At 35.9% G+C, this 15686-nt stretch overlaps 2 protein-coding genes across 2 annotated transcripts in view; one reads left to right on the top strand and one right to left on the bottom strand.

Moving 5' to 3' along the window:
• Nucleotides 1–15686, top strand: part of LOC141376079 (uncharacterized) — a 996984-nt gene that overhangs the window by 201543 nt on the left and 779755 nt on the right. The gene's annotated exons all lie outside the window — the stretch shown is intronic.
• The window catches only part of bmpr2b (bone morphogenetic protein receptor type 2b), a 169540-nt gene that overhangs the window by 5662 nt on the left and 148192 nt on the right, over nucleotides 1–15686 (bottom strand). The window contains 4 exon segments of the mRNA NM_001039807.1: nucleotides 143–315; nucleotides 7714–7850; nucleotides 11840–11987; nucleotides 12140–12300. Of these exon segments, the coding sequence (NP_001034896.1) occupies nucleotides 143–315; nucleotides 7714–7850; nucleotides 11840–11987; nucleotides 12140–12300 (619 nt within the window).

The raw sequence follows: 15686 nt of genomic DNA, 5'->3' as shown, positions 1-15686 counted from the left end.
GTGCATATAGCCCATTGGTATGTTTCTGATAAAGAAAAAAAAGTGATTTAAAATATCTGGCATAAAATATATATTATTAATACAAAAGGCCAATCAGGAACTGTTATTCATGTAATGAACATTGTGAGTGCATCGATCGGACCTCTCGTTCTGCAGCGCTGTGCTCATGGGATTGATGGTGGGACTGACAGGTTTGTTCCTTTCCCAAATCAGCAGCAGTTCTGCCATACGCTCCTCTGCACACTGCGCTGTCAGACGAGCCTCTGCATCCTGATCCCAGCAATCCTCCATAGTCTCCTTTAGAGAGCGCACAGCCTGGAAGAGAGGAGAGGAGAGCGATGTGTTAAAACAGACATGTCATTATTATACTGTTGCATGTTTTAGATGTAATGTAATGTGTATTTATATAGCGCATTTAATGTGTATGACCATACACCCAAAGTGATTCACAATCATTAGGGGGGTCTCTCCACACCACCACCAGTGTGTAGCATCCACTTGGATGATGCGACGGCAGCCACAGGACAACAGCACCAGTGCGCTCACCACACACCAGCTATAGAGGGAGTGGAGAGACAGTGATAGAGCCAATTCAGTGGATGGGGATGATTGAGGAGGCCATGATGGGCAAGGGCAGAGAGGGAATTTGGCCAGGACACCAGGGTTACACCCCTACTAATTACGAGAAGTGCCATGGGATTTTTAATGACCACAGAAAGTCAGGACCTCGGTTTAACGTCTCATCCAAAAGACAGCGCCAACAGACAGTATAGTGTCCCCTTTACTTTCACTGGGGCATTAGGACTCACACAGATCAGATGGTTGCTTTATGTGAAAACTAAGGTGTTCTGCACTGTGTCAAGCAGGATTCAGCCTATAGTTGTGGGTGATATGGCCAAACATTTTAATTTTTAGCAAATTTTGGCTCCTGAGTGAAACCAGACAGTTATGTGTGACCATGGAACACAAAGACTTTTTTGTTTCACGGATGTATAAATGCCAATAGGCAAAAATATACCGTTCATTCATTCATTTTCTTGGCGGCTTAATTCCTTTATTAATCTGGGGTCGCCACAGCGGAATGAACCGCCAACTTATTCAGCACGTTTTTATGCAGCTGATGTCCTTACATCCGCAACCTAACTGTGGGAAACATCCACACACTCATTCACACACACTCATACTCTACAGACAATTAGCCTATCCAATTCACCTGTACTGCATGTCTTTGGACTGTGTGGGAAACCGGAGCAACCGGAGGTTACCCACGTGAACGCAGAGAAAACATGCAAACTCCACACAGAAATGCCAACTGAGCCAAGGCTCGAACCAGAGACCTTCTTGCTGTGAGGCGACAGCACTACCTACTGTGCTACCGCGTCACCTAATAATATTAATTATAATTATTATTAATGTTAAAGGGCACCTTGGTTACCCCTTTTTTCAGATTTATTATGAATCATTTGTGTCTCCAGACTGTGTCTGTTAAGTTTCAGCTTAAAACATCCATCAGTTTTTTTTTATTATACCTTTTATAAGGTTCTGTTTTCTACATTTTTGCACTGGGTGTTTTGTTGTACTGCGCCTTTAAGGCTGGTCCTCCTCGCCCACCGTTTCTACGTGCCTTTCTGCGTGCTTTAATCTCCTCCCTCGGCTGCGTCAGACAACAAACAGACTTAAAGGAAGCAGATCTCATGTAGTGTTTGTGAGAAATACAACAGTAAGAACTTTACCAATGAGTATTTGATGAATTTTCTGTGTTAAGTTACAACGATGAGTCACACACAATAGGCCCTATCATACACCCGGCACAGTGTGGCGCAAGGCATGGCGCAGTAGTATTTTGGTAGTTTCAGCTTGGCGCAAGAGTCGTTTTGAGGCGTTGCGCTACACTGTTAACCCTTACTGTAGATTATGCAGTAAATAACTGTAAAATAGCCAGTGTTTAGCTGTAATGAAAGGAAACAGTATTTTACTGTAAAAGAAGCAGGATTTGTATGAAATTCTGTTGTGCAAAGAATATATCACAGTAATTTACTTCATGTACCCATTACAGATATTTACTGTCATAATAAATGGTAAATTACTGATCAACCATTACTGCCCCATCTACTCTGATGCTTTATGTTGCTATTTATATTTATTATATAATTCTATATATTTATATGTATTTACTGTTCAGTTTTGATATGTGAATGGTCAGTATTGAGGGGAGAGTGGGACATTGCATTGATGATAAGCTGAATTTCACTGCAGTCATGTGTTTTCTTTGGTTTCTTTTATGTTTTAACATTGAGTATCAGGAGTCAACCAATGCCACAGAGATCATTAAAAGCTAAGCATAAGATATGGATGAAATGCATTTAAAGGCAAAAATATTCACACAGAGCAAAGAAATTGACATAATAATTCTTATAACTTTGTTTACGTTTCTATAATTAGTCTAATTTGCCTAATTTAACCTATAGTTCACTTGCAATTTGCAATTTCAACTGAATATTAGTATTTTGCTACGTAAATGACTAGTAAAAATGTGTTATTTAAAAAATATATATCTTAAACAGCATGTACATACATGTTTGCAGAGACTCAATGAATTTGTTTGGAAAACTTCAATTAAAGTAAGTAAAAGTGGCATTAACAGTATAGTAAAAAGGCTTTCCTAAAAAAATGTATTAATCATGTCATTTTTGTGTTTTTTTATTATTACTACAGATTTGGAACGACATAAGGATCAGATTATTTATTATAATTTTTTTTTTCCTATGGATGAAGTTTGCATATTTTAATTGTTTTTATTAAACAATATGTGCATAATTGTGATAAATGTAGGCAGTTGCTTTGAAAATATGCTATGCTCCAGGGGTGTCGAACTACTAGAGGGCCGCAGCCCAGCAGAATTTAGTTCCAGCCCTGCTTCAACACACTACCTTTAGATTTAGTTTGATCAGGTGTGCTTAATTAGGGTTAAAGCTTAACTGCATGCTTACCCTGTAGATTATGCAGTAAATAACTGCAAAATAGTCAGTGTTTTGCTGTAATGAAAGGAAACAGTGTTTTACTGTAAAAGGAGTAGAGTTTGTATAGAATTGTGTAATGCAAAGGATAAATTACAGTAATTTACTTTATGTGTGATAATAAATGGCAAATTACTGTTCAACCATTACTGTCCCATTTACTCTGATGCTTTATGTTGCTGTTTATAGAGACGTGCATTTTAAAGGCAGAAGACAATGATTTAGGCCTCACCACACTCCCACAGGCTGTCTTATTCTAAACGCAAAGGTATTAGAAAGAGTTTTCAGAAAATGCTGGCTCTTTAAGGGAGTCAGGTGTTTGATTTGTTTACTGCTGAGTGTGCTCTATTCTCTGTCTATCAATTCAGATGTAGAGTCTGATGTTTTAGGCTTTAAATAAGAATCTACAATGAGTAAGTAAAATGTGTTAAAATGTTTTTGAGGGTTTCCAAAATAAGGCTGTGTTTTAAGTTATATTGTTGTTATCTTGAACTGTGTACTTGATAGCTACATTGTTAGCTAGTTAGCCTCTCCTCGCTTTAAGTATATTTATTTATTGGATATTGCATATTGCAATAATGTACAGATGCTAAAAGTTTATGCACATAAAAAACAATAAATTCCATCACCTCAGTAAGGTAACATGTGCACAGAAATCATCACAGGGAATCACAAAAAATATGATACAAATAACCATCCACACACAAAAGCTCCACTGTCAGGTCCCAGGTTGTGAGTTTGTTGCTAAGTATTTTTCAGAGCTGTGTTTCCACCTATGAATTTATATTAGAAACAATAGAAAAGTTTGTGGTCATGAGATTTTGAAGTAGATAATAATTATAACAATAAAAGATTGGATCCTTTGGATTTGATAGTATGTGTGTGTTTTCATATGCTTATTTTTTAATTATTTGAAACTTTAAAAAATAAAATAAATATTTTGTGTTTTTTGCTGTTTAGTTTTTTTTTTTTTTTGCATGGTCAGCATTGAGGAGAGAGAAACACATTTTACTGCAGCACTTTCTGTGTGTGTGTGTGTGTGTGTGTGTGTGTGTGTGTGTGTGTGTGTGTGTGTGTGTGTGTGTGTGTGTGTGTGTGTGTGTGTGTGTGTGTGCGTGCGTGTGTGTGTGTGTGTGTGTATGCGTGCATTTTTTTATTTGATATGTATTTGTGATAAATGTTGCCAATTGCTTTAAAAATATGCTATATACCATGGGGGTCAAACTCCAAGTTCCTGGAGGACTGCAGTGCAGCAGAGTTTAGTTCACACCCTGCTTCAACATTACCTGTAGATTTCTAACAAGCCTTAATTAGTTTGATCAGGTGTGTATAATTAGAGTTACAGCTTAAAGTCCCATTCACACTGCACTTTTCTCCCTTTAGACTTCCATTCATACGCATGTGAATGCTGCAGACCTGGAATGCTAGCTCATGCGAAAAATTTCACTGTTCGCAGCATTGGAAAGTTCAAGCTTGGAGTTCTCTGACCTGCAAAATCATATCATGTGATTGCTTGGGACCAATCAAAGATCAAATTATGACCTGTCTGAACAAAAATTTAAACTATGGACCAGTCGCTTGCTTGTTCAATCTCTAATTATTTTCTTTAATCCCACTACTTTTCGCAGTGCCGTATGACAGAATTTTGCATGCTCAATTGTTAGTGTGACCGCAGCCTTACTGTGCAGACCTGTAATATGTAAGATGATATTTATATCTGCTGATTTCTTAATTTTGTTAAACATTTTCTGTTGTATATTTGTTTGCTGCCAAAACAATAAAATACATTTGTCTAAATTTGTATGCCTTCTATTTTTAAAACAGGTAAGAATACTAATTAATTTTAGTAAGGCTATAACATACTATTAATGTGTATGCAGTATAATGCTGTGAGTTGTAACCCTACAGTACAGTAATTAACTGTTCACAGTTTCCAGTTTGTTACCACTACTGCTCTATTGCAGTAATTAACTGGCAACACTGTTGCCAGCTACTCACTGTAATGGTTCGGTTACAGTAAATAACTGGCAACACTGTTGCCAGCTACTCACTGTATTGGTTCAGCTACAGTAAATAACTGGCAACACTGTTGCCAGCCACTCACTGTAATGGTTCAGTTACAGTAATTAAATGGCAACACTGTTGCCAGTTACTTACTGTAACCAAACTTTTACGGTGAGTAACTGGCAACAGTGTTGCCAGTATTCTACTGTAAAAACGCCCGGTAAGGTCTAACAGTGTACGCTGTTTAAATAGCAAATGCATTAGCGCTCATTTTTGCGCCCATAGGCATTCTGGTCTAAAAACGAAGGCGTTCTGAGGCGGACCGCTGGCGCGTTGCTATTTTGAGAATCTATAATAGATTTTTCATTAGACCAAAACTATCCTAAACTCCGGCGCAGAGTTGCACCTCGCTTACACACTGCTTAATACGCACAAGAGAGCAATAGGCAAATATCTTTACATATGAAAAAAATTAAATATTAAGGATATATATATAGTATATAATAAGAATAGATATAGAATATAAATATAAAGGATTAAAATATTACAAAACATATTATTTTCTAGCCTACATAAATATGAAAAATCACTGCTTTTATGCCTTCTTCATCTCGGGAGGCTTTTTCAGTTCATTCATAACAATTTGCTTTTGTATAATGTTATTATTATTAGCAGTATTATTTATTATATCCATATTTATATTTGTTTTATTAAAAACAAGCTTAGATTTGCCCACCTGTCAGGTTTTAGACCATATGGGGCACAGCATGTGTTTTAGGATATAACTCAGGTTTTTGAGCACATTTTGTTATTATTATTCATTTATTCGTTTGCTGGAAATTAGAACTGAATTTAGAAATAGTTTTGAAACGAATCTTTGCGCTTAACAAACAAAAGTATTTATTTATAGACTAATTGATGTCTGTGCGTAAAGGTTTCCCTATCCAAGAGCGAAAGTGAAAGTGATCCATTATCTCTCATTCTCACGCAGTAGATGCTCTGTTTAACAGTTTTCTGTTAAAAAAAAAACTGTTAACTGTGAACTGTTTGCTTGTGAAATGCTCATTTTTTCCACTTAGACTTACTTTGCGTCCTATAAATAGCGAATGCGCTCTTGGCGCGACGCAGCTGACTCTTAAAGGGAATGGGAGATGAGACTGTAATTAGTTTATTCTTAAAACACACCTATAACTCATTAAGAAAATAAACTCAACCCTTTTAGAACATGCGCCATGGCGCAAGGCAGATTTCCCGCCCTTAAATTAGCAAAAACGCGTCCTGACACGCCCTGAAAGCGTTTGCGCCCTCCGTTTTGGGCTCTGCGCATGGACCGTCAAAATAGAGCCCAATGTTGTTACAAAGTTCACAGACACGCATACCCAGCACAGACATGATACGCACATACATACAGACAGCGCGTTTAGCTTTGTACTCTTTTTGCACGCAAATGTGACAGGATACAGGCTAATCTCCACTGCTGTATGGATATCTGTTAATGCTGTTGGATATATGTTAATGTTCAGAATAAACCTGATTTAATGTCTACAAACCGGGATTGAAGCGTCTTTTTTCATAATTGTTCTGACACGCGGCTGTGCTGATGAAGTAAATCTGAAGTAAATCGCTGTTTTTCATTACACACGTGCACTGTTTTAAAACTTTTTTAAACACGTGAAACTTACTTTTGATCACATTTGATGACGATTGATGATCCTAGCAAACTGAACAGATCTATTATTCCCGGTCGCACACGTCCTGTCTTGTTTATATGATTATACACGTGACTACCGGGACATGTTACGCAGCTGTCAATCAATCGATGGGCGGGGGGACCGCACTCCTACGTCAAGTTGTGGTCAGTCTGACAATAGCTCCAATTGGTTTACCGTTTTTATGATGTTAAATTGACAAAAAGGAAGATGCTGTAATTATATCACCCCAATATGACCTCATATACATTATACCTACACATATTTCTGTCCTAACGGCTTGAAAAGTAGATTTTTCACCATAGGTGCCCATTAATAAAACCACATTGTAAATCCATAGAGACTGCACGGTGGTGCAGTGGGTAGCATGATCGCCTCACAGCAAGAAGTTTGCTGGTTTGAAACCCCCCAGTGATGGGTTGCAGTTAGAAGGGCATCCGCTGTGTAAAACATATGCTGGATAAGTTGGCAGTTCATTCCGCTGTGGGAACCCCAGATTAACAACTTTTTTGGACTAAGCCGAAAAGAAAATGAATGAATAATTGCTAATCCATAGAATAGCCTTAAAACAGGATCTTTCCCGCCAGTGTTTCTACTGTATTCATGATGTCCCCAAAAAATATCAGTATGTTTAATCGTTTTAGTCCTTTAGAACAGCAGCTTGTCTGTACGCAGCTTTTAAACAGGTTTTTTAAAGCCAATCTGGTAATTAGTTGTGACTTGTTTATGTGACTTTCTCAGCCTGTTGTCAAAATATTTTTTATGTGTAGAATTAAAGGTCGGTTCAAATCTGAAGTATAAGTACAATTAACTGAATCTTGTCATCTTAACATTAAAATTATAGATGCACTTTGGTAATCAAATTCCAGTTTTAAAAGGTTCAAAATGGTTGACTATAACAGTTAGTGCTTCTCTAATGATGTGTCAGCTGATCCTGCTGCAATATTCTGACTGAGCAGAATGTGATCGTCTCATTGGCTCACCAGGCTGTTCTCCTTCCAGGCTTCTGGGAACTTGGGTCTCTGTTTCTCTCTGGACACCAACACCTGCATGTCCTCAAAGGACGGGTGGTTTCCCGCCTCGGCCTGGAAAGCCATCTGGTATTCTGGCACTGTCTCTCCTTCAGAAACAAAGGAAAGTCAGTCAGTAAGGAGACCTCCACACGCCAACATGCATTACAATTACTGACACAAGCCACACTTTACCATTAACATAATGAGAAGGACTTAGCTGTGAGCCAGTGATGCAGCCTAGTGGTTAGAGGGGCACTACACTTTTTGGGGGGTGGTAGACTTAATTTACAAGTCCCCTAAAGTTTAACAGTTCAGCAGATTCATTCAGCAGATCTCCGGTTTTGGTGGGAACACTTTTAGCTTAGCTCAGCTTAAATCAATGAATAAGATTAGACCATTAGCATCTTGCTAGAGTATTATACCTTGCCTTCTCAGCAGAGAAAATAGAAACATTTCAGTTTTGCCAGTCTTAATAACACACTATAGCAACAGAAGAGTCAAGTTTTAAATAAGACAATTATCAAAACTATTTTTTTGAAATTTTAGAGTGAGATGCTACTGATCTTATCCAATTCAATGATCTGGCTAAGCTTAGCTAAAAGTGCTCCCATCAGACCTGGAGATTGGATAAATTAATTCAAAAGTCATAAATTCAATTGTTTAACTCTAAGGGAGTTGTAAAATGAGCATATTTCCAATAATGTGTAGTGTTTATTTAAAGACATGATTTTTGATTGTTAAAGAGGACAAATGAGGTTGCCAAAATAAAGATTATTGTGTACATTTGATGCAATGCAATGTGTTCACATGGTTTAAAGTTTAAATAAAGATATTATTTTTATGGAAATACCATAAATTATTATAACTCATCTCTGCCCTGCTTTCCTGAAATGTTCGACAGATTCACTATTATGTCTTGCTTTTTTCATTCCTTTAAACCTGTTTTAACACATTTAATATGATTTTAATCATTTACTGCTTGTTGTTTTTATTTCTTATACTTGTTTCTTTTATTCTTGTTTACATAAAGTACTTTAAATTACAATTGTGTATGAAATGTGCTTAAACTTGCCTCAAATTCCATTGATTTTTACAAAGCTCATCATTCTGAAAAGCGTTGTGTGTGCTCCGATTGTGATTGGCTGAATACCTCAAGCAGGTGCATCAGCAGTACTGGAGTGAGTTATTTTACTTTATTTTGTATATACTTCAATGAATATACATGTTTGGACAATCTTCTCACTGACTGATGTAGGTTTAAATGTGGGAGCGTGTTTGAATGAGGCGTTTAGGTAGTCGTGGATGAGTCGTAACTTTTTATAAAGGATATCTCTTTGGGTTTTACTCTTCAGTGTTTAAAACTTCATGGGTCTTATAAATGCACAAACAACTCACAACACTTTAAATATAAAGGAAAATGTTGAAGATGTATCACCTTTAAAGGACCATTCACACCAAGAATGATAAAAATACATTTAATTATAACAACAACTAGGGCTGCACCATATTGGAAAAATCTGACATTGCAATAGTTTGGTTTGCTGTGATACATATTGCGAGATTTTATTATTTCAGATCGACTGGGAGGATCAAGTCTTTTTCCATGCATTATATCTGCATAAAATTAATTACAAGCATATATGAATACAACAGAGCAAACAAAAAGTCAAATAAACAGTGCTTTATGGTTTTCTGGGAGTTTTAACAGTATTCAAAATACACTAATTGAACAATTAAATGCAAAATAATATAAGCATCATTTTAATAATAATTAAAAAATAGACAATCTGACCCGGAAATGTGGCTATTCCAGTTACAGCACACATTGCGAAATCAATTCTCAAATGATATATTGTTCAGCCCTAACAATTTCTGTCCACATCAGCAAACAATGTTTATTTTTAGTTTATAGTTGTTGTTGTTTTGTATTTACCCCCTTGTAACCAGCAGGTGTACTCTGTGCTTCATACCTAGTGCATCTGACCAGTGAATCCAACTCGTGTAATCAATAAAATCAAACAGTGATTTAGCAATCAAGATTGGTGTAGTGGACAAGCTAATTTTGTCTCGCATTTTCAAATGAGGCAACACAGAGATGTTAAAACTAGCACTGGATATTGAAGGTACTTTTATTTTTATACTTTAATTTGCTAGCCTGGCTTGCATAGCTTTTAGCATTCCTAGTTTTCAAGATAGTTACTACCTTTAATTAATCTTTGACATAATAATGATAATCTTAACATCAAGCAGTGTGCGTCTCAACAATTTAATTTTTTGCAAGGAATGAAGTAAGAAAAATCTCTGTGCGCATTTCAGTGTGCTGTTATACTCTTTAATAAAAGTTAAAAATCACAGACCCTAAATACCACAGCTGCCATCATCAAAGCAATGCTTTTTGTAATAAATCCTCTTCTAGTGTGAAATATCAAGACACTTACAGTCAGGTTTCAAAAGATTTCATACCTCCTGCTGTGAGCAATGTTCCCACTAGTATGCATGATCCATAAATCTCTTTGTGAGAACTGCAAATTATTTAGCACTATAAAAGGTTATGCATTATGTATTTTATGCAGGGGTGGAAGAACTACAAGTTGTTGTTTTTTTTAATTGCCTTTTTCTCAAGCATTACAAACATAGCTGTGGATTATCCAGCATATGCCATAAAAAAGCTGTCAGCACTGATGTTTCTAGTGTTAAAAACAGACTATGGGTCAAAGATATACTGTAATCAATTACAAGTTAGTAATTTAATGCAAAGATATACAAAGAAAGTATATTAAAATTAAGTTATTATCACTGTCAGGATTTTTTTTTTCTAGTGAAACGATGGCATCCATTTTTTAATTAAGTAACAATAATACATGTATTTTGCCTTTAAAATTGTGAGGTAATAATTTCATAAAGCTACACAAACTAACATTCATTAATTAAAAGAGTTAATGCATATATTTATAATGTTATTCGAACCGAACCGAGAGACGAGTTAAATCAGACCAATCTGATCCTGGGATGTGGCTATTGCAGATGCACAATTTGCCATATCAATTCTCACATGATATACTTTTTAGCCCTAACAATAAATATATTTCTGTTCAAATCAGCAAACAATATTTATTTTTAATTTATAGTTGTTGTTGTTTTTTTGTATTTACCCCCTTGTAAACCAGTGAATCCAGCTCGTGTAATCAATAAAATCAAACAGTGAATTCAGCAATCGAGGTCGGTGTAGTGGACAAACTATTTTTGCCGAGCATTTTTAAATGAGGCAACACAAAGTTGTTGAAACTAGCACTGGATATTTGAGGTACTTTTATTTTTATACTTCAATTTGCTAGACTGACTTGCATGGCTTTCATGTAGCGTAGAGCTTTAGCATTCCTAGTTGTGGTAATGAATGTTTTCTTTGAGCAAGTAAAATTAAAGTTATTCTTTTTGAATCACCCTGTACTGTATAAATATAAATATATTTCAACATTTTAATTAAAAAAATAAACATTTTATTAAAAAATATATAACTGTGGATGGAAACAATCATCAATGCGCCGTGATGCACCGAGATATCAAATTGAACTGAATCAATAACATGATATCCTTATCCAAACCGAACCGGGAGACCAGTTTAGGTTCACATCACATATACTTAAAACTTTAAATGAGAATTTTCTCAGGCTCTTGTGTGTAGGTTCAGTCATTTCACTTTTATGGCAGTGAATAGGTTCCATTCATTGCCTTTAAAGTGTACTAACTGAACACAAAATTATTAAGAGACAAGAATACTTGTAAAACAGAAGTAGAAATTTAACATCTCACTCAATTCAATATGATGAAATAAATCATGTAAATTCATATGATTATGAAATTCATGTAAACTCCTGTGACCTTTCATGGCATCATCAATAAATAAGCAACATCTAGCAGCAGCACACATATATAATGCGGTTTTAATGAAAAAGAACATAAAAATTCTTACAGGAAAAAGATGAACACAATTAAAGTGTACATCTACGTAATTTTAACAACACAAAAAACCTGCTACTACAGGCATTATGCAGCAGCACATCTGCATCGTTGCTGTTATTTGCGTGTATTTTCTCACCTGGAAAAAGGTCAGTGCACCTCATAAAGGTCTCCCAGTAGATGAGGCCGATGGCGTACATGTCCACCTGTTTCAATGCAGACTCGCAGTCCCTGAGGTTCACGGCTCCCTCCAGCACCTCCGGCGCCATGTAGCGGATCGTGCCCACCTACACAGCACAACAGGGCAGGTGTGAGGTCACAAGTGCTTTTACATTGCTTGAGTCAGCAATTGTGGACAAATAACTCTCTCTCATGGCTTATAAATGGGTCATGTGCAATAAAAAGAAAACTCATTTCAGCGGCTTCATCTTGTTCTGACCTCACTGATGGCGGCGTTTTCCTCTTCTCCAGGCCGTACCAGACGATTTCCAGTCAGCTTCATAGACAGACCGAAGTCGCTGATCACACAGGTGCCATCGTTCTTCACTAGAACATTCCGGCTGTTTAGATCCCGGTGCGAAATGGCAGGTTTGTATATATCTGTAAAGAAAAGTCCATGTGAGGAAATGGTGGTTTCATATCACGGTTTTGAGGAGTCAAACTCAAACAAATGTCTTCTTTTTTAAAGGCATGTGTGGAAGAATCTGGATGTCTTTGTACACATGGTGTCAACAAGAAGGCTTTAAAGATGTATATTTCAATTAAATGCTGTCCTTTTGACACTTCTCATTGAATAATCCTAATCACGATATTCATATTAATATTTATTTAAAACAGGGAGAAATACTGAATTAAAATATATAAAATTAATTCATTTATTAAATTATTAATTGATTTATTGAAATCAGGAATGGGTAAAACTTTAAAATAATAGCCCATTAGTTAGTGTTAAATAATTAGTAATATATGTATTACAGTATTTATTCATCTCTGTTAAGGTAAGTATTGTTTTAGTTTGTTGTATTCAAGTTAAATGATGTTAGTTAATTAACTCACCGTTCATTAACTAATAAAAGCAAGCACAACTTTAGATTGTATTAACAGATTGGTTAATGTTGAACTTAGATTAAAATATGCTTAATTACATTATTTATACTTAGTTAATGTTAGTAAATGCATTAACGAGTGAACCATTATTCTAAAGTGTTAAAAAAGATTGTATAATGTTGTAGTAAATCCAGCTTAAACTAATAAATTTACTAATTAATTGCAGTTTAACATATAATTAGAGCAAGTCATTTATATTTATTTATAAATTTTTTTACATTTAATTATATGCCTCTACTAGAGCTGTGCAATCGTAATCGAATCGCAATTTGAAACGATGTGAGTGATTAGCTAATCGCAAGAGGCTGTGATATGAAATATATATATATATATATATATATATATATATATATATATATATATATATATATATATATATATATATATATATTTCATATCACAGCCTCTTGCGATTAGCTAATCACTATATATATATATGTGTGTGTGTGTGTGTGTGTGTGTGTGTGTGTGTGTGTGTGTGTGTGTGTGTGTGTGTGTGTGTGTGTGTGTGTGTGTGTGTGTGTTATTTAATTCACATGTTATTTAATCCTGCCTATAGCAAAAGCATGACAGCTGTCAGCGTGTGACAAGTCTTACAAGCCAATTGATTAAGCACACTTGCTTTCTGTCCAATCAGAATTGCATGACCAAACTATGCAGAGCAGCCACAATAAAATAAAAACAAACAAACAGGAAAGCGCGGATGAGTGGGATGATGCTGTCTGTTGCTTCAGAACCATTAATAGACTAATTAATATTAAAAAAACAGCACATCAGTAATATGGGAATATTTTAGTTTTAAAGTCACAGACACAAAAACAAAACAGGTCATCCATCCGTCCATCCATCCGTCCATTCGTCCGTCCATCCATCCATCCATCCATCCATCCATCCATCCATCCATCCATCCATCCATCCATCCATCCATCCATCCATCCATCCATCCATCCATCCATCCATCCATCCATCTATCTATCTATCTATCTATCTATCTATCTATCTATCTATCTATCTATCTATCTATCATGATCCCCTGATAAGTGCAAACTCTTCCTGGTGTCCATCGAACATAACACACAATTACATTAATACATAACAACAAGAGCAATAAAAATATTAAAATACAAAATTTATACATAACATCCAGATCAACAATCCACTTAATATTGTGCCATTAAATATTTCTTAAATGATTTTTAATTTTTAAGAGCTGTCGCGGAATTGCTGCCAGCACAAGGAAATACAGCAACCAGCATCTAAATTGAATACAAAATTAAATCGCAAATCAAATCAATATCGCAATATCTGTTAAAAAAATTGCAATTAAATATTTCGCCCAAATCGCACAGCCCTATTCCCTACCATGTCATTACTGTTATGTACTGTATATTATGTGTAAACAATTGCTGCCATAATGTGGCATCAGAAAAGTTTTGTTAGTCTCCTTTTTTAATATAAAGTATTGCATTATTATGTGACACTGAGTAATGGAGTAATTATGCCAGAAACTCAGCTTTGAAAAAATACATTTAAGAAAGGAAATGGGGGTGAATGTATAATAAAATACTGCATTATGCTGTTTACATTAATGTAGCTGAAAACTCATATTAAAAATACAAACTTCATAAAAAAATTGTTCCTATTAACATAATTTAAGATAAATATATTTTTTAATTTAGTCATAAAGTTGAACATGTTTGTTCTTTTAATTAACTATAATAATACTGCCCAAAACAGTAATATATCATAGAGCTGCCTCTTTACAACCTGATTAAAATTCCTCCACAGGAAACACTCGTACAGTACATTATTTCTGAGAAGTTTTCACAAACTTTCCTAGTATTGGGTTGCACCTGGAAGGTCATCCGCTGTGTAAAACATTTGCCAGAGTAGTTGGCGGTTCATTCTGCTGTGGAAACCCATGATAAATCAGGGACTAAGCCAAAGGAAAATGAATGTTTTCACAAACCATTACAAGACTCAACCGGCAGAGGGCGCTAAGAGACGAATGTGCTAAGGATAGAGTATGTGGATGAAAACCCTCTCTCTCTCTCTCATTCTCAACCCGCTGTCTGTCTGCCTCTAAAGTTCAGCTAGTAATGAGGGCAGTGGCAAAACAATATGCACCACGACTGCACCCAGATCAGCGCATAATATCTCCTGATGCAGAAAGCCGGTGGACGGCTGCTCTCAGATCAGTTGTTAATGAGACAGCTGAGAGGAAAATGAACTTGAGATATGATGAGCCGCAGACTGTCTGCTGATCTCTGGCGATGCTCCAGCGAAACACAAGGAGCTCGACAAACAAATTAGGGGAATGTTTTTTGTTTATAGCACCTCATGCTGCTGGCCCTTTAAGGCAAGATACTGCAGTTAAAACCTTTAGACTTGTGGATAGAAAACATCCAAACATCCAAAATGTGAATGTGAATTAAGCCATTTAATCTATTAAATAACACCATCTACCAGCGTACACAGCATCATAAGAGGTTATGTTAAATAATAGGTTAGATTTAGGTTGTGACATCAGGTAACCAAAATTCAATGTCTACCCAGCGTCTAAGGACAACGTTGTTTTGAAGTCTAATAATGACAATGATATTTGGTTGATTTTAGATTGTGTTGGAAAGTGACCACAATCTAACGCTGAGCCAACATCTTAAACCAGCGTCATATTGACGTCAAATCCTGACATTTATTCATCAGGTATGACAACCAAGCGTCTGATAGACGTGACATCATAGTGGTAACGTCCACATAACGTCAAGCTGTAACGTCATTAGACGTTGATATTTGATTGATTTTAGGTTGGATGTTGAACAATGACATCGAACTGATGTTGGATTCTGACGTCAACTCGATTTTCATTCACCAAAAAA

This window comes from Danio rerio, chromosome 9, assembly GCF_052040795.2.
Source record: "Danio rerio strain M-AB ecotype USA chromosome 9, GRCz13ab, whole genome shotgun sequence".
NCBI classification, from domain to species: domain Eukaryota; kingdom Metazoa; phylum Chordata; class Actinopteri; order Cypriniformes; family Danionidae; genus Danio; species Danio rerio.
Note: the sequence above shows the minus strand (reverse complement) of the source record. Positions and strands in the feature narration are given on the sequence as shown.